At 38.5% G+C, this 22,059-nt stretch overlaps 1 protein-coding gene across 3 annotated transcripts in view; it reads right to left on the reverse strand.

The window, feature by feature from the left end:
• Positions 1-151: 151 nt before the first annotated feature.
• ASZ1 (ankyrin repeat, SAM and basic leucine zipper domain containing 1) overlaps positions 152-22,059 on the reverse strand; it is a 42,485-nt gene continuing 20,577 nt past the window's right edge. For all 3 annotated transcript variants that reach the window (XM_033059156.1, XM_033059157.1, XM_033059155.1), the window contains exons 7-13: positions 20,980-21,092; positions 19,246-19,321; positions 18,828-18,884; positions 13,948-14,060; positions 8,658-8,763; positions 8,134-8,247; positions 152-6,349 (exon numbers count right to left, since the gene is read on the reverse strand). In XM_033059156.1, the coding sequence (XP_032915047.1) occupies positions 6,155-6,349; positions 8,134-8,247; positions 8,658-8,763; positions 13,948-14,060; positions 18,828-18,884; positions 19,246-19,321; positions 20,980-21,092 (774 nt within the window). In that variant the 3' untranslated portion in view covers positions 152-6,154. The remainder of the gene's footprint in view (positions 6,350-8,133; positions 8,248-8,657; positions 8,764-13,947; positions 14,061-18,827; positions 18,885-19,245; positions 19,322-20,979; positions 21,093-22,059) is intronic.

Consider the following 22,059-nt stretch of genomic DNA (forward strand, 5'->3'; position numbering starts at 1 on the left):
GCCCCGGGCCCCGCCAAGCCGGGCCGGCTTCTCCGCCTCCGCCCCGGGCGTCCCTGCGCAGCCCCGCACCGCGGGACCCCCGGCCCGTGGGCTCCGACAGGCGGGCGGGCCACGGCCCCACCGCGCTTCAAGCCCCGCACGGGCAATCCGCCGCCGCACCGCTCCCCGGCCCGAGACAGGGGCGATGCGGCCGGGGCCGGAAGCAACTCAGAACAAGGGATTTAGCAACTTTTTCACTTCGTGTCATCTCTGCAAAGCAAATACAGGGTAACACGTACTCCAAACAACGAACCCTCATTATCAAGCTGGAGATGTCCCACTTCTAAGACAGCAGCCGTGGCTGAAAAAAAGACAAATGCCCAAGGTTGCTAAGTGAATTAGGGACTACACAACTTAAAGAAGCCTGCAGTTGTTAACTCAGGTGAAAATCCTGTAAGAGCAAGCTAGGAGGCACCCTTTAAGAGCTGTTCTTCAGACTGCTTATTACAGCCATTCTCCTCTTTCTCGGTACAAACTTCGCAAGACCACAGACAATAGCAGATGTAAGCACTGTTCAGAAAGAAAATGCAAAACACAGAATTATGTGAGGTTTTGAGACAATAACATTCATCTACTTACCAATTTCACTTGAAAGAAATATCTCAAACAACCCTCAGATATCAACACCAAATACCCACCCACAACTGCAATGTCAAAATCTTTTGACTGCAAAGACTCCAAGTAAGAATAATTGAAGTTTGGGACACATGAATGCTTATACAACAGTACTACTTGCCCAGAGGCAACTACAGTTCCTCTTACTAACTCTAGCAGGTCTTAAAAGCAACAGATGAGCACTCAGCATCTACTTGATAAAATGTAATCACTGTAAAAAACCTCCACGTTTTAGCTTCTGGCCACTTATTTCTTACATTTACAATACGTTTTGGATCAATTACCAGGGCAGAGAAACAACTGTGAGAAGCCAGAAAATTCCAGCAGTATTTTAGACCCATACAAAGACAGGCTACAATCCTCCCTGCTACGAGCTTTCTCAGGCCTGCTGTAAAATGCTGACTTCTTAGAATTTCTCATACCCTTCTGCATTAAACAGGTGCTCCTTAACTTGTGGCTACTGCATGAGTGGCTTACCAATATTATCCTTTTCTTCTCCATAAGTCATTTATTGCTATTCAAATTCTCCAACCCCTCCACTTTGTGCCAGCCCTACAGAAGTTCACCTTGGAGCCATTATTTCTAACAACCACACTCATTATAGAGAAATGACAAAACAGGCATGTTTGGAAAGGAACCTGGGGAACCACACTGGTTTTGCATGGCCAGGTTTAGGTAGCAGGGGGCATAGGGGTAGTTTCTGCGAGAAGCTTCCCACGTGTCTCACAGAACCTACGTCAACCAGCTCCAAGACGAACCTCCCACTGGCTAAGGTCAAGGCCATCAGTGATGGCAGTTGTACCTACAGGACCACTGTTTGCTAATGCAAAAAAAACCCTCTGGAGCAGCAATTGTGCCAAAGAGTGTTAGACAATGTGAGAGGAACAGCTGTGGAGACAAGCAGGCCAGTAAAGAACAAGGGGGAGAAGGTGCTCCAGCTGCGAGGGCAGAGGAGACAAGCAGACCACAGTGGGTTAGGCTGTCCTCCTGCAGCCAACAGAGGTCCATGGTGGAGCAGAGGTCCACCTGCAGTTTGTGGACAACCCCATGCTGGGTTGGAGGCTGTGACTCTGTGAGAAGCCCATGCTAGAGCAGGGTCATGGCAGGACTGACCCACAGTGGAGCAGTCTATTCCTGAAGGACTGCATTCCATAAGGGGAAGAGGGGAGGAACCCACATTGGAGCAGTTTGTGAAGAACTGCAGCCTGTGGAAAGGACTCACTCATGCTGAAGAAGTTCACAGAGGACTGTCTTTCCTGAGAGGGAGTGCTGGTTCCTGATGCAGCCTGGAGAGGCTGCTGGCCTCCCTTGCTGCAGATTGAATCTAGAAATCTGTTGTCTTCAACAAGTACTATTTGCAAAGTTTTTCATACAATTAAGAAATCATGCCACGTGCAATACAGGTGTCACTGGAGTAGCCAGAGCACTGAAAGCCCCATTTTCTGCACACCTTCTAAAACTGAGCTGAGGTTTTTCAATACAACAATGAAAATAATGTAGTTAAACCTGTATTTCTACATTCAAATAAAGACCATTTTCAGGAAAGCTGAAGGCATGGAAGGTTCATCTCAAATTTTCTTTAGGAAAAACCCCACTAAACTCTTACACAGAACACATTTTCCCATATATTTTACAGCCAGTACCACTTCTTAAAAGAACTGAAAATCTTTCTGCAGAGGTAATCTGTGTAAGTCCCACTTCCAGGGACTGTGGCTCTATATTATATGAAACTATGCCATTTGGATCAGAATAAAAACTAGAAGTAATTTATCAGCTACTAAAACTGCTGAGATCACATAATTCATTTAATGCCAGTAGTACCCCATTGTCATGTCTCACTTGTATCTCAGTACAGCCCCATTACCTGAAAATTCCTATTTCTGGAATAGGGAAATTTACATTTTCAAATACACACTTCTCCCCTGCTTTCAGAACAAAGAAATGACAGCACACACGTTTAAAAGCAGAAATCTGTAGTTCTGATACCTGTTAAGACCTTCAAGGTTTGTAGCCTTGCTACCTACCAACAGGTAATCAGAACTGTAGTCTCTGTACATGAATATCCAAAGCAACATTTGTAGTACTTTACAGTGTGTATTACTACATTTGCAGTAACACAGGAGTTTTATTTGGGAAAGACAATCTGTACCTTTACAGAACTGGTGGAACAGAGAAGGCAAATGCAATCACCAACTCACGAGGAAGTGATAGCTTTGGGAAACACCTGTAAGGCTTAAAAGACAACAAAAGAAAGAATAAATTGCACATTTTAAATCTTATCCTCAACAAGGCACTTGGATGAAATAAAAGAAGATAAACCAAACACTTGCTAAGGTCAGCGAAGAATACAGTGGGGAAGAAAGCTCACTTTTTCTCAATTTAAGAATACACATAGCCCAAACTGCTCTTTATTACTTGTAATTGCATAGCAGGAATAATTAAGAGTAATGCCTTATGAAAGGCCAGGTACTGCACAAGTCAAATTTAAAGAGCAGGGCAAATCCCAAAGCACAGAAGAGAGACACAAGACACAGAAGCCACAGCCTATCATAGACAGGAAAATTTTAAAAAACCAACAACTTGCAGTTCCTTCAGATCTCCACAGGACTGCCCAAGGCCCTACTTTTACATAACAGCCTAAAGATTCAGAAAAGGCCATGGTATGAATAGTCATCCCTCTGAAGACAAGTTAGGTATCCAATGACTGTGCAAGTAGGAACCTCCCTGCATCTTTAAGCAACCAGGTATCCTGAAGGATTTGGCCTGAGGTCCAATTCACCCAATCCTCAGCATTTCAATTTGCACTACTGTAGGAAGAGAACAACAGCAGCAGGGCTGCACAGTGTACCTGTTTAATATATGCAAAGCTCTTTAGCATTCTCTCCCAATCCTCTCATAGATGTGCAAATCATTGTATTCTTACTGTTCTGGGGATAATGACTGCAATTAGATGACTTGCAGAAGGAAGCCTCTCAGCAGGAACGTTTTCATATGAAGGCTCCCTTAGGAGGTACTGGTGAGGGTAAGAATTCTGACAGTGTAGCTCAAGGGCCAGATGCTGAAGGAATCTTTTCTTTGCTTCCTGCCCTATCACTACCATATTGTGACAACTTGTCAGAGAATTTGAAAGAGACACTGCAACAGCATGAAAGTGAATAAAAGGTCTTGAAATGCATTGTCTAAGCCAGAGTTGGAATCCAAGAAGGTAAATGCAATTTTATTATAATTTTTATATGATATGGTATGTTAAGATAATCTTTGTTCATTTGGCTCTTAAAATGTCCTCCTCATGCAAAGTGGTTTCCAATTGACCAACTAATGAAAACAGCTTAAAGTGGTTACTCCAAGACCCTTGCTTCTTGTGAGTGGTTTATGGAATTTTGAACACTATGCTTGAACAGTGCAGGATGCCAAGAATGCTGCTGGCACAGCCTATGTTTAACCCAATGTTCACATGTGTGTTTACAATTGTGACTATAAGCATCAGAAACAGGTGACCCAGAAGATAATTCAAAAGGACCAGCTTCTTCCAAATGTACTTTGGAGGTCACTTCCTGAAGTTCAGACCTTTGACTCACTTCTGCAAAAATCACTTTATTATAACTCTCACACTTGAAAAAAAATTACCAGCAACCATAATGCATTACTTTTTCCCTCCTAAGTATTTTACACCAAAGGCATAAAAATTTAGTTAAATATTAATAAAACTTTTCTGGAGCAGATTTTCTGTTCAACTGCAAGAGCTCCAAGTTAAGCTTAAAAGGCCTCCATTTGACCAGATCTTTTCTGCTAGAATCTACTAGTGGCAGGAAATGCATCTCTTGAAATGAAAGCTATATTCAGTGTCCTTTGAAGTGGCTTTGTTGATGCAAATTGTCACTTAAGTGGAGTAAGGGCTAAGAAGCAGAATCTTTTGAAGGGCAGAAACCTTACTATTGGTTGAAATAATTCCACTTAACTAATGCAAAAGTCCATGCAGGAAACATAGTCTGAACAACATGCCTGGCATTCCCCCCTCCACTACCAACCCCAAAAACCCCAAACACCTTCACCCAACAGAAACTCCCTAAAGACATTAGGTGTCAAAATTCTAGTACTGCCTGCGAGCCAACACACCACTGAGCAAGTGCATTTGAACCATATTTTGAGCTGATTAGAGGAGTGGTCTGTATTTAAAAGGTTCTTCTTTTCACAATATGCACCCTATTAGTTTAGGATTAATTCTAAACTAATATGAGGAAACAGAACTATTTTTTAAGTATATACTTTTATATACTTTGTTCATGCTGACAGAATGTTCACTTCCACTTCTGGTAGACGGTGGTGGTGAATACAGCTTATTGCCTCTGACACCAGTTTGGGAGCAGAAAAACCCAGAAAGAACTCCCCAATTTATGTTGATTTTGCCTCTGGCCTCATCACTCTGTAGGATGTTCTTGGCATTGAAGAACAAAAGGACATAAAATAATTGCAGCAAGGAAATGCACTAATACCCATTGCAAATCTCTAAAAAAAGCAGAAAACAGCAGTAACAGTCACTGGAATTGCACCCAGGTTTTTACTCTTCTCCTTACTACTCTCTAGAGGGAATACCAAAGGTTAAGACTCCACGCAATATTTCTGAAAACTCAAGAGACCAAAATTTTCACACACTCATTCAGGTTTATATTTTTTTTGACTTTTTCTGTTTCGTTTTGAAAGAAAAACATTTCTTCCAAAATATTCAGCATTTTTACAGACGTTTACTGAAACCTGCAGAAACATAACTAGTTTGAATTCATTTAAACCAACTTCCCTTTTTCCCAACATAACTGGTTTGGTAAGCAGATCAAAACCAGTTACAAATGTTTCACTGTGGGATTACAAACACCTTTTTAAGTGGAGAAAATACTAAGAAAAAATTTGTAGTGAAAACCAGACCAAGAAAAACCAGTCTGCTATGCCTTCTAAGTTGTCTGCAGTTTTGTAGCAAAGGACTACTATAATCCTTTAATAGATGTGATGAAACACTTAATAGAGGTGAGTATCCCTAAGGAAGCAGATTTTTAAGGCATGATTTAAGTATCACAGTTCAGTGGGAAATGACTTTTTAGACAATATGTAACAAGAGCTCCAAGTTCTCTTGATTATGAAAATAAAAAACCAATACATGTATCTCTCTGGATGAGAAAGACTTTTATCAACATAAATTGAAAGTGATACTTAAAATATTTTATACCTTCCCAACCCCAAAACATATCTGAATTATAATTTTAAATACAAGCATGTGATATATAATCAGAATTTGCTGATGTTCAGCTCTGAACAGGTAAAAGTAAAACCTGAAACGAGTAATTAGTAAGAAATAATCACAGTTTTATGTCAAAAACAGAAAAAGCCGCTTTGACAAGATTTTAGACCTACATTCTATGTCAACAACAAATTTCAAAACAAAACCCTAAGATACTCTTAAGTAACAGTTTTAATTTTTAATAACTGTACTTTTAGATCAAAATACATACTAGACACAAATATTGCAGGTATGATGAGAAACAGCACTAAACTTAAATTCGAGTTCTCTTGCTACTGATTTAATTACAAATAAGAAAAAACCAATTCCAAGCAACATTACCACTCCCATTTTTCCTAATCTTTTTTCCAAGGTGGCTGCTTTTCCTGGAAGTTTCACTTGGTTAGGTTTAGTCTTCTCTTCATACTGAGACAGACGTTAAATCCATGTAAAAAGTGAAAAAAAAAAAGTTAGTGTGAAAGCTTCTTAAGTAGATTATAAAGTACCTAGTCCTAAGAATCTGCATGCATCTAGGATTGATATTACTTCTTTGTCTCTGTCCTGCTTACTTTGAAATAAATGTGTGTAAATGTTCATCTTATCTGATGTTCAATCATTATGTAACGTATATTAGAAAACATTTATAAACTTAATTACTCAGGAGTAAAACACTGCTATTATTGGATGCTACAAAAATCTAATAACAAAACAATTGAACTCTGACTGTCAAATGTTTTAACTAGAACTTCTGTCATTTAATTACTAAAAAAATCTGTTTATTTAAAAAGGAAGTTAAATGCATAACAGATTAGACTTCCTTGGAATTAAAGGGAGAGTGGAAAGCACCTTACAAGTGCCTTCTCATATACATGTTGAACATGACTGGAGCCATCTCATAAAGGACAGCAGGGTTAGATTCTGACTTCCTACTTTAGTTCACAATGCTTGCTTGGAAAGCCATCTCATTTACTGTACTTTCAAAAATTATATGCTACAGACCTGTACTGCTGGCAAAGCCTTGTCATGACTAAGCTTAGCAAACAGTACTGAAGACTTCAAGGGAATTTATACAAACATTTTATGTAAGAAGTTTAACTGTTTCACTTAGGTACACACATCCATAATAAATGCTTGGGCGCTCCACATTCAAAAGTGCACCATCATAAATTAAGTAGCACAAAAATATCTTGCATTAAACTATTCATAAGGGAAATTCATAAAACATGACAGGATTTTGAAAAGAAGGATTTGCATTTTTTAAGTAATTAGAAGGCTTTTCACATAGGAATCAAAGACACCATGCTTCATCCTGACAGCTACAAAACCTTACATACAGATAAAGTCAAGTGGCACCGCACTTGGAGCCTCCCAGCCCTTATAACTGGCCTGCACATATAGGAGGCAAATATATACACAATTGATGATTGCATATGCAAAAAAAAGAATAAATAGTTGGTAAGTTCTTTGCCACAGTCGCTACCTCTTAATATATTTGGTGTTAAGTGATTTATTGGGAGAAGGCTGTTATATTACATTAAATTTACTTAAACTACAGGAAATTGCATTAGTAGCTTTATACTCAAGGTCCGAGTTCCACATGGCTTCGTTCAGCAACAGATTCCTTTCTGACACTGATGCTCCATTTACCCTACCCCAGTGGCCGTTCATTTTAACAGCCTATTACTTAAAATGACCCCATCTGACAAGAGAGTGTCACTGTGTTGGTTTGAGAATGACTGATGTGGTGCTAACATCTAGCCTTGACCTCTCCCACCCTCTTCTTTTGTCACTCTGCAGAGTTATCTGGGATGCCTCCCATTCAATCCATAAAACCTTAGTATCTTCCTTGTGAGTCAATAATTCCAAACAAAAGATTCCTTAATTAAAAAGTAAGAGTGTAAGTATTCAGCATGGCATCTATGCCACAGTGGCTGTACAAGAGCACAGGGATACATTCCAATTAATTCTTTCATGCAGTAGAAATAATAAGGTAGATTGTGCTTTCTTTTGGAGATTCTTCACACTGCTGTGGAATATTAGAGATTTTTTCTCCTTCTCTCCATGAAAAGGTGGAAGGGGAGAGATTGATCCAATCTAAGGCCAAACAGCCTTTGGCAGACCAAGGTAGGAAGCATTTTCCTGATGGATATCACGTTTGAGGTTGCATCAGAAACTTGTACACAGTATTTAAAAGCCTCACATACACCCACCTCCACCAAAAGGTCCTTCAGTTTGCCAGCTTCTTCTCCCAACTTTTTAACATTGCAAATCACGTCTTTGCAGACTTCAATATAACATTCAGTCGGTGCCCATTGCAGTACCATCTGTTAATAATTATTTGCCATAATTACATAATTGTAGATTATAATTTAATATTCTACAGTTCATGTATCACAAAAGACAGTGCTAGAAAACATTTATAACTGCATTTATGCTGGGTTTTAATTGTATGATTTATGCACGACAAGCTACTACTACTCCCTAGCAATCTTTGTTGGAAACTTTTTGTCACCTTAACTGACCTAGCAGTAGAAACACAAAGAAACAAATCTATCTCCTTTAGTTGTGTGGTCTGTTTGAAATAAATTATTTTTAAGAAGTGTCCTTTAGAGAAAGAGTATTGGAGAGCTTTCTATAACCATATGATAACCAGGACATTTGATGAATATTCATAGTTTTTATTTTACAAGGTGGAATAATGCACTCTAAATCCATCTTCTGTTTGGTTAAATACCTTGTGAGAATTTTTGAGGAAATGGTTATTCATGGTCTGCACAGGAATGATCAGCTTACTACACTCTTTATTCAACTTCTGAAGAAACTTGAGTAATTCATCTTCACTAGAAAAATAAAATAATTTGTTATTTGTCAAATGCTGTAACTTTTTGCAAGCCAAATATTACCTACGGATCTTCAACACTGGCTAGTGAATTAGACATGCAGTTTCACACATTCAAAAAACCCAGTACCATTTTAAAAGCGAGTACATAAAGACATTTTAAATCTTAACAAGTTGGGCTTCCCCACTCCCCACCCTGTTTTGTTTGTCCCATCCTCTCCCTCCTCTGCCTTATTTTAGAAAGACAATATTTCTGACCTGCAGCTTACATTTTTGAGGTAGATGTGAGGGAAAACATCTGGTTTGTACTTTGGAACTAGGACTAAAATGACTAAATTTAGGGTCATTTAGTCTCCAACAGAGTTGAAGAAAGTAAGAATTCAGTAATAGTGGTTTGGCCCTTGGACCTGGAAACATATACCTCAGAGCCTAGAATATCTGATGTTATCTATTGCAAAGAAATTTTTTACTTGGGGCTCAAATACAAGCAGAAAGACAACTCTCAAAATTAATTTGACCCATGTCTTCAAGAAGAGAAAGAAGGACAGAAAAATTTAACAGCTTATTTTCAGCTTTAAGTTTCTAGAATTTCCACATGACACTGACTCAACTTTACTGGAATGTCAGAGAACTTTAGTCATAAGTCATGATGCTGGCCAGAAATTTGTTGCCACTCACCAGGAAAAGGGAAAGAGGGCAATGAAGAAGATCATCCAATTGTTTTTACTGAGTGAGCTCTCAAACCCTGAAAATCCTGAGAAGTGTCTGCATCTCTGGCAGGAAAGTTTCTGCTAACTTTAAGCTATTTAGGTGAATAACAGGCAGGGTCAAAACCAGAAACAATTACAAGTTCCTACTACAGAAACTCCTGTTCTGCAGAATAAACTAATTCAGACTCCAACATTCCTCCCTAGGCAATGTGCTATTAAACCTAAGTGCAACACAGACCACCTGCTTCTTGCTTCTGAGGACAAAAAGACAGCCACAAAATTTGTCAAACAGCTAAACTAAGCTACACACCAATACAGTGCATGTATCTAAATGGGGATGGAATTTAGGCCATAGAGTTTCACAGAGTGCTTTCTTTCAACTCTGGGCATAGGATCATTAGTGAGTAAAATTTCTGCCACTGTTCAGGGCATCTGTGATTTGCAATAGTGTTGAACTGTTAAGACTTTAACATTTAACAGAGAAATATACAGAGGCATTAATAGGTATGCTGAAGGTTTAAAACCAATACTGTACATGGTTTTCATGAAAATGGGGAAGTACAAAAGCTTATTAGTTTGCTTTTGTAAAATAAACTACTTCTTGTTTTAGAACAGTGTAATTGAATTGAGTATTTCAGGTAAAGAACCTAAACATTAAACATCTGGACACAGTCTAACAGCCTCTCCCACATTACTACAGTCAAGACATAATCACAAATACTTTCTTCTATTAAGAAAAATAACTTTTTAGCTGGCTGAAATCAGTTATGGCATCTTTTGTGTTTCATCACAAAGGAAATTATCTTTTGGAATTCTGGAAGGATTCTTGGCAAATATAAAGTATGTCATGGACTTGAATTAGGGAGGGGGAAAAAAGAAAAACATTTATTCTATCATATTACTTCACTACACCATAGTTCTTAAAAACTCCCCATTTTCATAGAATTTTATACCCGTTGCAGTGACATGCTCTTGTATTTAGAAATGGAAATAATGTTTTCAAAAAATTATCACTTCAAAAAAGAATTAATGGCTGTCAAAACATCAGTGGCTAAACAGTGCTAGACACTCCGTAAGTTTATAATCAATCAGTTCAAGATTTTCTACTATGTTAGTTTTTCTATGACTTAATGACTGATTCTCCTTCTCACAGAATGACTTTGAACAAGTGGGAAGTAAAATCTTTATATAATAGCATGTAAACATAGCCTAAGATTTTGGTCTAAAGGTCAGATGCCTAGAATACATGTCAGGCAATTTTCTAGAAAACTATGCAATGCTTGCCATAACTGAAGTGCTGTCATATTTTGTGTACTTCCACCTTTATTCAATCAATTATTTTCTAAACCCACACTACACTAGGAATAAGGTACATCACCAGTGTGTGAGACTGCACCAGATACCGCGTGGGTATTTCACTGTATTTGGCCACACACAGTGAATGGATTTTTTTTTATATTTCTCTACTTATTCCCTCTGTTCTTATTTTTAAGGTGCTCTGCTTGAATGTATGTACTAAACATTACTGTGGAACAATCTGAAAATAGCACACATTTTAACATAAAAATGCATAAAGCTGAAACTGGGCAAAGTCACCTTAAACGGTAGCTAATTTTCTCTTGCTGAAGAGTCAATAACCATTTACAAAGGCACCTAACAGATTCCTCGTCTACCACCTCAGCTCAGCAGCAAAGTCTCTCTTTTAATACAAATGGCTCAGATGCTGTTAAAGTATTTATGGTGTATCCATATCATACTGGTTTATATCCTCCTGCACACCGAAAGTTTAGTTCTTCAGTACTGCAGCACATGTACACGTTTGCAGGATTCTCTTCTGAAAGTACACAGTTGTTTTGATGGAGAATTACAGAATCATGGAATAGTTTGGGTTCGAAGGGAACTTACAAGATCATTTAGTTCCAATCCCTCTGCCATGGAGATGGACACCTTACACTAGACCAGGTTGCTGAAAGTCCCATCCAACCTGGCTTTGAACACTTACAGGAATGGGACATCCACAGCTTTTCTGGGCAACTTACTCTAGTATCTCACCACCTTCACAGCAGAGAATTTCTTTCTTACATCTCATCCAAACCTTCCCTCTCATGAGTTTGAAGCCATTCTCCCTTGTCCTCTCACTACACTTAATAAAAAGTCTTTCTCCAGCTCTCTGGTAATCCCCTTTTAGATCTCTCTAAGGTCTCCCCACAGTCTTCTCTCCTCAAGGCTGAACACCCTCAAGTCTCTCACCCCGTCTTCATAGGATGCTGCTCCAGCCCTCTTGGTCACCTTTTGGGCCCTCCTCTGAACTCCTTCCAGGCTGATGTCCTACTTATGCTGGGGGTCTTGGAGCTGGTTGCAGTAGTCCAGGTGGAGTGTCATGAGAACAGAATCCCCCTTCAACCTGGTGCCAATCCTCTTTTGATGCACTCAGGATGCGATTGGCCTTCTGAGCTGCAAGTGCACATTTGCTGGGTCATGTTGAGCTTCTTTCAGGAGTTGAATTTGATGATCCTTGTGGGTCCCTTCCAACTCAGGATATTCTGTGTTTCTACGATTCTCATCAACCAACACCCTCCAGTCTCTCTCTTCAGGGCTGCTCTCAGTCTATTCTCTGTCCAGCCTGTACTCGTGCCTGAGATTGCCCTGACCCAGGACACTGCACTTGGCCTTGCCAAATTTCATGCACCCACCACTCAAGCCTGTCAAGGTCTGCCTGGATGGTATCCCTTCCCTCCAAAACACCACACAGCTCAGTGTCACTGGTACACATACTGAGGGTGTACTCAATCCCAGTCTCTGTGTCTCCAGCAGAGATGTTAAACAGCACCAGTCCCACCACCAACCCCTGAAAAGTGTCACTTGTCTTCATCTGGACATTGAGTCAACTCTTGCTCAGTATGGCTATCCAGCCAATTCCTTATCTCTGAGTGGTCCCTGAATGAAATCCCCTCACAGACCAGAAGAAACATCTAAGTCCTCTATCAGGATATGAACTCTCCGCTCTTCGAGCTCATCTCAGTCTTTTTAGCGCTTCCTCAAAATGCCTTGCACATCATCTCAAGTCCAACAGCTCAGACTTTGCACTGTGCAGCAAAAACATTCCTCAAGGAGGCCACAAAGTCTGTTTTCATAAACACAGTAATGGATAAAGATACCAGCACAGCACGAGCACTGGGAGGAATCAATGTATGAAGGATTGGTTGGGACTAGAATACATACTGGACAGTCATGGAACTGGGACTCTAAAGACAACATGTGGCAGAATCACATCATGGCATGACTGCTGATGCACAGTGTCAGAGCAATTCAGTTGCCTCCAAAGCATGGAGACATGTACAGATTGAATTTGAACCCAAGCATATTCTTTGGGCCAGTGAACAACATCACTAACAGAGACTCTATCCTGAGAGCATTCAAATAGTATAGAAAGCTCTCCTCAGTATTTTGGAGAGAGAAGGGAGATCTATGAGAGTACCAGCACAACTGTCAGACCACTAGACAAGAGGGAGATAGACACACTTCTAAGAGGAACTGAACCCTCACTTTCTAATCCATTTTTAGTAGCTATACTTCTGTAAATTTGCGAACTAAGAAGAGGAAAGATATGAGCATGGAATTTAAATTGAGGTCTAGGTGTGTCTTCCAGAAAAATAAATGTACTTACACATAAAGGATAAGAAATTTCAGAAATCTTAAGGCTCCTTTATACTTAGTATACCCTTCATCCTTCATTTTGTGCTGGATGTGGAGTGCTCCAGCAGTGCTTAGGGAACTTATTAAGTTTAATAAGGTTGCTGAGGAATGCATCTCTCAACTCGGGCCTGGTTCCATGGTACTGCACAAGACTATACTAAAAGTATGAGAGATGCTGCACAGCTGATGTCTTAATACTGTAATGGGAAAAAATATCAAGTTGGAATGGGAATCTGAAAGAGTAACACTTTCTTAAAAAAATTGCCTTGTAAACCTACCGATGCATATAATCTATGATAAGGAAAATAGTTTATAAATTGCTTAATTGGTAAGATTAAAAAATGATATATTTTAGAAGCCAGTTAAAACTGCTTCCAGTGGAAAAGAAAAACAATGAAAAAATCTGGAATCGAAACAGAAGTAGCATTTATGATTTAAGATACACATGTACAAGATATTATTTTTAAGAGCTGAAAATTAAAGGTTTATCCAGAAGCAATATGCATCTCTCCCTCCTGCACTTTTTAAAACTGCATCTTACAATCAGACAGATTTGATTGGAAGACTAACAGAGCCTACCTTGTCCATGCTCCCAACTTTCTTTGTGCAAAACACATCCACCACCAGCTCTCATAATCCACTACCTTGCATATTCTCATTAATGCTATGCATTGAGGGATAAAATGTGAGACAATTTTACCTTTGAGCCACAGAAAACAACATGGTCACCTTAAATAGTTAATATTTCACTTCCTTTTCCTTAGATATACCATTAATACCTCAATTCCAGTTTCATAATTTCAGAGATGTCTTCAAATTTTTTTTCTTCCACTTGCAGATCATTAATAGCATCTAGGAGTTTCTGTTGATCTTCAGGATTTGTAATGCCAATCTAAATTGAAAGAGTAATTTCAAATATGATTTAAACTTACTAGACATAACAGCACAATAACAAGTTTCACTAACTTCTAAATATTAAGATTTAAAAGCTCTTTTTAAGTTATTGCAACCAGCTACAATATATGTAAGTGACAAGGGAAAAAATAAAACTACAGAAAATATTCCATAATGCAGAACAAAATGACAAGCGATGGGGAACTGCCAAATTGAAACTGCACAGGATACTCCAAAAATCTGTTCAAGGTTTATTAAAAAAAAAATTGCAGCTTGCCTAGGCATCCCTGTCTTGCTAGATTATTAGGCTTTCCATTTCAGAATGATCTGAGTCATAACTGACAGCAAGTTAACGAATCATCATGATGGTGATACAGCATTAACTCAAAGAAAGAGTGGAAACTATCACATCAGCATCAAATGGGGAATTTTACAGGAAGACATCTTTTTTAACTGAAGGAAAACACAAAAGATACATATTATGTAACAGGTTCTCCAAGTGACGCCTGGAACAGAAAACACTGGCAGCTGTGCTATCCATCAAGTATCTCAGATTAAATTTTAAGACATATTTAAATCCTAGGCTGAGAGTTTTCTTGCAGAACACTTAAAGTAGAAGAACAGTTCATTTGTTAAAAGAGAAATGCTTCTGTGGCACATTCAATATTTCCCTTGCTCATCTGACAGGCTGCTGTGCAATGCAGGACTTCTGGTGTTAGCAGCCCTCAACACAAGTAAAAAACCTCATGACTTTGCTCTTAAGGTGCTAGTTGAGTACCTCACTCAGCAGCAGTTAGACCACTGTGGCATTTAAGACTGCAAGGACCGACCTCAGAGTCTTCAAACCTAGACTATATGGAAGTCTCACTGATATTCTGAGGACCTGAAGTTACCTTCTGCACCCTCAGAAATCTGGAAGATGTTAGTGTTTGCAGTCTCCTGGATTTCTGTTAGAAAGAATTTTGAATGAACAGCTGATAACCTACATCAAATCAACATTCTAGGGAAGAGTTGTGCCTTGAGACCCAACATTCTGACACTCACTTTTCATTGTGACTGCAAAGAACTGTCCTCCAGGTTCTCCACCAATTAGAGGTAACAAATAACTATTGGCTCACAAGTGTATCTTTAAACATTTCAAAACCATCAAGACAAGTAAGTTCTTCAGTAATGAAAAATCCCAACAAGGTTAATTGGGAATTTAACTACAGGTGTCAAGAACTTTTGAGTTTTTAATGGGTTTCCATGGATCCCTGAATAAGTTGTACTGAAGTCTTTTTAGCAAGTATCACTAGCAGCCTTAAGATAGAAAGATCTGGGTTTCCTATAAATAATCTCTTTCACCTATGTTGAGCTGTAAGTTTGCTCAATTCATTGGTTCTCAGGTTTGCCTTGTGGAGCCCTACCTGGTATGAACTTTCTTAAGGTTTACAAAGCATTACAGCATTTATTTTATCATGAACAAATAAGTGAATTTCTGCAATAGCAGTTATTCTTGAGGAATTAAAAGTATCTTGCCTGAAGTAGGAACTATTGTGAAGACTGCCTTTGTTTTTGACTCCACCTTTTCATTCCTGAAACCAGAAAATCAGGATATAGCTTTCTGGCCAGCATATCAGGAAGATGTACTTTGCTCCCCTAGAAATAAAATATCATTTTCTTCTTCTGCAAATGGATCACTGAGCACCACCACATATTGAAAATATGTGTCAGGAAGTAAAGAATGTGATAAATGCCATAATAGATGGTACCACCACATTAATTCTGCATTTAGTGGTAAAAGGTGAAGAAGAACTTAAGAGACAGAAGGTTGACTGATCAGACCAAACTACTTCCCTAATTTCTAGACCATCTCTGCAAGAATATGAAGCGACCCAGAACCTGATTGTGCATGCAATAATGAATGCATAGAACAACCACAGTGCAATAAGCCCTACTTGATGGGTGAGTGAATTTTTAAGTTGGTGTTGGTTCTCTTGTACTCTGCAGTCCAAATTATGCAAGTATTATTGTGAAGTGGCCATGTTTAAGAATGTGCAAGTGCTGTACGATGATTTGCTTATACCTGTAAAACAAACTGTAAGCACTCTCAATTTTAGCCAGATCAACTCTAGGAACATCTGTTTTATTCTTTACCTAAATACATACAAAGCAGCCCCTCAATATCCAAGCCTGAAGTTCACTCCAGCATGAATGTGACAAGAGGTAAGACTGCCTCAGCACATGAAAGATGATATACTGCACAGATAAAACCAGTGAACCCAAACTGCCCAAGTAACCTGATTTTAATAACCTGACACATTTCTGTCAAATATTAAATGCTTTTTTCAGGGAGTGGGGGCAGAGGAATGAGTCTTGGAACTGTGATATACAAGTACATAGACCAGATAATTATCCAATTATGTAGTTAAAGTACTGGATTATATTTTGAATTTTGATGTGACAACTTTTCATTATTCTCAAATTCAAAACAAGACACCAATTTATCTTATTCTAAACAAAATAAAATGTAAGAAAGAAACCTTTTTAGTCCTAAATGCACCCAGAAGCAAAATTACTTCTGTTGCTATCTTACAAGAAAAATGCTTACAACAAAATAAAAAATGTGAGTGTCCTAAGTAATGCAGACAAAAACCTCCAAACGTTGAATAGACATGTCCCAGTATATTGAACACATTTTTTCCAGAATGGAACCGTTTATAAGCTTAAGGAATGCAAGCTTTCAGCTTGAAAGACTCATTGTTTAGGCTCTGTTGTACAATACAGATAAAGATATTTACAGAGAAAATATCTTCCTATATTGTTTGATGGAGGAAAGCATATCATGTTAATGAGAGGATTTCTCCCCAGTTCTCTGGATACAAAGCAGTTTGGTTCAGAGACATCCATCAGAGGTCATCATTAATCTTTGTAGTAATAAGATCCAGGCTCTTCAAAACAGCTGGCTGTTAGTTGAAAGTCTGCCATCACAGTAAAAACTTTCAACTCTGGAGTTACAAGGAAACAGATTAGATTTGTTCTATCAGCAGTGTGGGGAGAAACAGTTAGCAGAGCTCTAAAACTAGACTGCATAAAGAATTTAGGATAACTTATGAAGTGCTAATAAGCCAGGAGTGTAATGCCATTTTTTAACTTCTCAACTGAAGACTCACTAATCAGTTTAAGTCCATGCACAAAGCATGACTTATTTCTGAGGAATTGCAAAGTTAACAGACAAAGCAATTAAATACTTTCAGATATTATCTTCCTGTGTAGAAGCAGCTGATCCACGTAGTTATTTCAGTTTGTTCAAAGCTTTATTTGCTTTTATAATAGCGAGCCTCAAACAATTTAGAATACTGAAACAGAAGTAATGATTTTGAATGAAATTACACCTCTTTGGAGAAGGAACCATAAAGCTTAGCCATTCACTGAAGTCCACAATTCTCTCCTCTTCCCCCAGTGTTTCTTGGACAAAAACAAGCAATAATGACAATGCCAAAGCAAGTGATCAATATGATCATACACTTAGGCAGATTTACAGTTTAATGCAATCATGTCCAACACAGTAGCTCACACAGTAATGAGAATAAATCCACAAGAATCTCCTTAAAGGCCAAAACTACTATCAATAGGGGCTTTAGAGCTCTAAAAATCCCAGGACACAAGGATGCTATCCAATGATCCTGAGGCTTCAGAAAAGCAGTAACATCAAAACACACTGACATGTCTTACAATATTTTTCCCTAGATGAACTCTTAAAAATCTCTTCCTTGGCAAAGCTCCCTATATGAACACTCTCTGAGAATACAGAATTACTTGTGAGTTCTGTCAGAAAAATTAACGACTCAGTTACAAGACAAAACATCAAGCAAAACAACCCTTGTTGACATCCACTTTAAAGGAACACAGTGCTGGATCCAGCTGCCAGAACACACACCTCCTTGGTACTAGGATTAGGAGAGAAGAAGGTGACACTAATAACATGGATAGCTCCAGTAGAATGAAGCAGTCTTGAAGCAGCTGTTTTTATGAGGTGTCTTTGGAATCCCAGACCAGAGATTCCAAAGCTCCCCAGTACAGAGTGCTCAGAAGAATCCTGCAGCCTGAAGTACTTAGAGACTCCTATAATTGGATTTTATTATAGTATCCTCCCATAAGCACAGAAATCCTTTCACTTCCCGCAGGAAAAATTCCAAGAAAGAATAAAGAAAAGCAACCACCACATCTCAACTGACAACTGAAGCCCGGTAACAATGCATCATTTAGTCAATAGACCAGTCATTGTAAACAGCAAAAGACCAACCTTCCCAGCTGCATAAACTGCAAGAAACAAAATCTTCTCTTTTCTCCCTTTTTTTGCAGGTTTTACAAACCTGTTTGGGATATGACATCCTAAAATTTAAGCAATTCTAAACATAAAAGAGTTCTTCTTTCTCCAACAAAAATTACCACCTCACACAGGAGGAGCATGGCTAAAGAAGTTGTTACATATTATCTACTGCTAATCCTAGTACTGATTTCCCTTCAGAGAAATCACAATTAAAAGCTAAAAATTGTAACAACTAAAATTTAAACTATTTTCTGCTCACCCCGATCACTCATTGATCTGTGATACTACATACTTCAGAAAAAGCCTGTCTACATTCACATTAAAATTCAAGAAGTTGCAGAAGATGCTGAAAGAATTCTTGCAAGGTTAAACATGTATAAGGAGAAGTTAAGACATTAAAAACATTTTTAAAAGAGGATAAAATTAAATTAAATTCTAAAGCAGTACACTGACCTGTATTAAGTCATCTTTTTGCATGGTCAGAAGTTGTCTTAAAGCTATATCTTGCTCCTGTATAAAACAAAGGGGTTTATACCATCAAAAAGAATTTCAGAATAAAAGTTTTAGCTTTTCTTCCCTGTTTGCTTCAGTTTTCAGGAACAAAACCAGCTACAAAACATCATTATAGAAACAATGAAAGATCTGTCTAGTTAAGAAACATCAAATGTTGTGACTAACACACATAACAGATAATAATCAAGAAACCCAATTTAGTCAATTGTAGTTTAACTTCTCATTTTATAAACAAATTTCTGTTTAAGGAATTTATTGGAATTAATATATGAATGGCAATATAACTTCTTTGTTATGCAGTAGGTGCATTTTGCTTTCACAGATTACTTCACAGGTAGCAAATATACCACAAAATTACCTTCAATAATTCTCTAATGTGTTCTAAACCAAGGCCATGTAAAAACACTTCCATGTCATGAAAAGTTGAACAGGAACTGTAATGATAATTAATAAGATTAGAGTTACAAACAGTAGAAGTTAAAAAGAGAAGGAAAAAAACAAAACAAAACAAAAAACCCTCCATAACAAAGTGTTAAAAGTTCTCCAGACACAGCATTTGGGAGGAACCTGAAGTTGTACACACCTGCTGATGACAGAAGTACCTTATCAGCATACAACTTTATCTATCAAAAATCTGTAGATGTCTTTTCTGTCTAATAAGCTGAATTGAGCCCAAAGGGGATGACTTTCACACATAAAGATCATCATAAGTCACAAATATTCCAAATTATCTTTAAAGTTGGGGCACAAAAACCTGAAAAATGTGGAAGTGGAGTTAAGGAAGATAACATTCCTATTAATTGGATTCAGTCCACAACTGGTACCCTTTCAGTTCCAGTTAAGCCAAAAAAGATTATCAAAAAAACAGGACCATCTGTAATTAAAGACAGTGGAAACTACTCCATCAGGAAACTTGTCAGAGGACTACTCTTCAGAAGGTAGACTGAGGAAGTAGTTAACACTGAACTGTAGGTTCAGAGTTTAACATTTATAAACAAATATAAAATATCAATTCTGATTTCCCACTCTACCAAGGGAAATAAAAGTATAAGAGGAAAAATAACTAAGCAGCTTTCAACAGTCAGATGAACTCTAACAGAAATAATTAAAAAAAGCAAATCCTACAAAATCCTGAAAGGACTACTGCATTTGCTACAACAAATCTTTTGTCAAAATCCTGAATTATGACATACTTTGCTCTGTTTTGCTGCAGGCCCTGAAATGAAGGTCTGCCTCTTCTTCCCCTCAAAGACTGAAGGGGCATCTTGAGTGCCATCACATGGCATGTACAGGGCAGCCAGGGAATTGGGCCCAGCCAGCATGGGTTTAGGAAAGATAGGTCTTGCTAGACATCCTTTTAAGACAAGGTGACCCACCTAAACCTTATATATCAGGGTAAGGTTGTGGATGCTGTCTATCTGGACTTCAGTAAAGCCTCCAATACTGCCTTCCACAGCACTTTCCTGGAGAAGCTGGCAGTCCACTGGGTTAAAAACTGACTGCATGCCCAGGCCCAGAGAGTGGTAGTGAATGGAGTAACATCCAGCTGGTGGACAGTCACTGGCGGTATTCCCCAGGGCTCCGTGTTAGGGCTAGTCCTGTTTAATAGTTTATCTGTGATCCCAATGAGGGATCGAGCATACCCTGAGTAAGTTCACACATGACACCTAGCAGGGTGAGAATGTTGATCTGCTGAAGGGTTACAAGGCTCTGCAGAGGGATCTGGAAAGGCTGGATCAATGGGCCAAGGTCAATAGTATCAGGTTCAATACGGCGAAGTGTTGTGTGCTGCTCTTTGGTTGTAACAACCCTATGCAGTGCTACAGGCTGAAGTGAACTGAAGTGACATTGGACCCTGTCTCTCCTGTACTTTATACTAAATGAGAGGAAAGAAAAATAGAGCATGCTTTTTGTTTACATTGCCAAGGAACTTTGCAATCTTGAAAAATTGATAGTACATTAATATACTTACTGTGGACTCTTGGTAGCACTCCAAACAAGACACATGATGTATCAGAACAACTCAATCATTGATATGAACAAATACAATCTCTTAGGAATGGTTATAAGCTAAAACTACAACTGTATTTACCCAACACTGTGGTCAGAGATGGCTGTCAGAAATTTGCAGATAGCCTCTTGCTCAACTGCTTTATGGCATCTCCCTTGCACGTGATTTGCAGCCAAAGAGAGCAAACTAAATATCTGGAACAGCCAAAATGAATTAATTATTATTAAAACTTAAAATGCATAAAAATATATGGGAGTAAGATTACAATCAATTACTACTTACAGAGAACATGAAACATCTGCCACTTCTCTAAAGCATGTATCTATAACAAGAAGTTAAGACTAAACTAAGAGTTTACCAAGAGTGTTTTTAATTAACCAAATTCCAGCACAATGATGAACACAGAGCACACAGACACAATAGTGCCTATCATATGGTCTAAAAAAACATCTGCCGCTACAGAAAAAGCCAAACACCAACATTGTAATTTTTGCTGCTTGCAGACAAGAAGTCTACATACTCAATGTAGTAAGTTCTCTAAAGAACAAAAGGCATGTGACTCTTTAAATGTCTACATTTCCAGTGCATATATAAACAAAACATTTATCAATTTACAACTGACAATCTAAGTTAACTATATCTGACAGATAGGGATTCTCTCAACTGATTAGAGAAGCCTTCTGCTAGGCATCACTATGCAGTAGTGATGGATTGCAGACATTGAACTTCCTCTGTGTGGGTTTCGAGAGAGTTATAAGAAAATTCAGCAAAAGAAGTAGAATCTCAATAAAGCTAAAAGAATGGTGAAACCACTTGCCTAGAATTTAAAGTTATATACACATACACAAGTATGCGGTTGGCAAATAAGCCCCTGCTATGGCCAGCAGGATGGGGGAAAATGAGAAAGGTAAAAGTGAAAAAACTTTTCATGGACTCAGATAATACATTTTGATACGTGAAGGGGGAAAAAAACAAACCCAAAAGATAAGCAGGCACGTACCACCTCCCACCAGCAGACCAGTGTCCAGCCACTTTCCAATTTCATGGCTAAGCATGATGTTATAGGGCACAGGATACCCTTGTGTCAGCTGCACAGGGCTGTGCCCCCTCCCAACCTCCTGCTAACTCTCAGCCTACTTGCTAGAGATGGGGAGCAGAGTG

The sequence above is a fragment of the Catharus ustulatus genome, chromosome 4 (genome assembly GCF_009819885.2).
Source record: "Catharus ustulatus isolate bCatUst1 chromosome 4, bCatUst1.pri.v2, whole genome shotgun sequence".
NCBI lineage: Eukaryota > Metazoa > Chordata > Aves > Passeriformes > Turdidae > Catharus > Catharus ustulatus.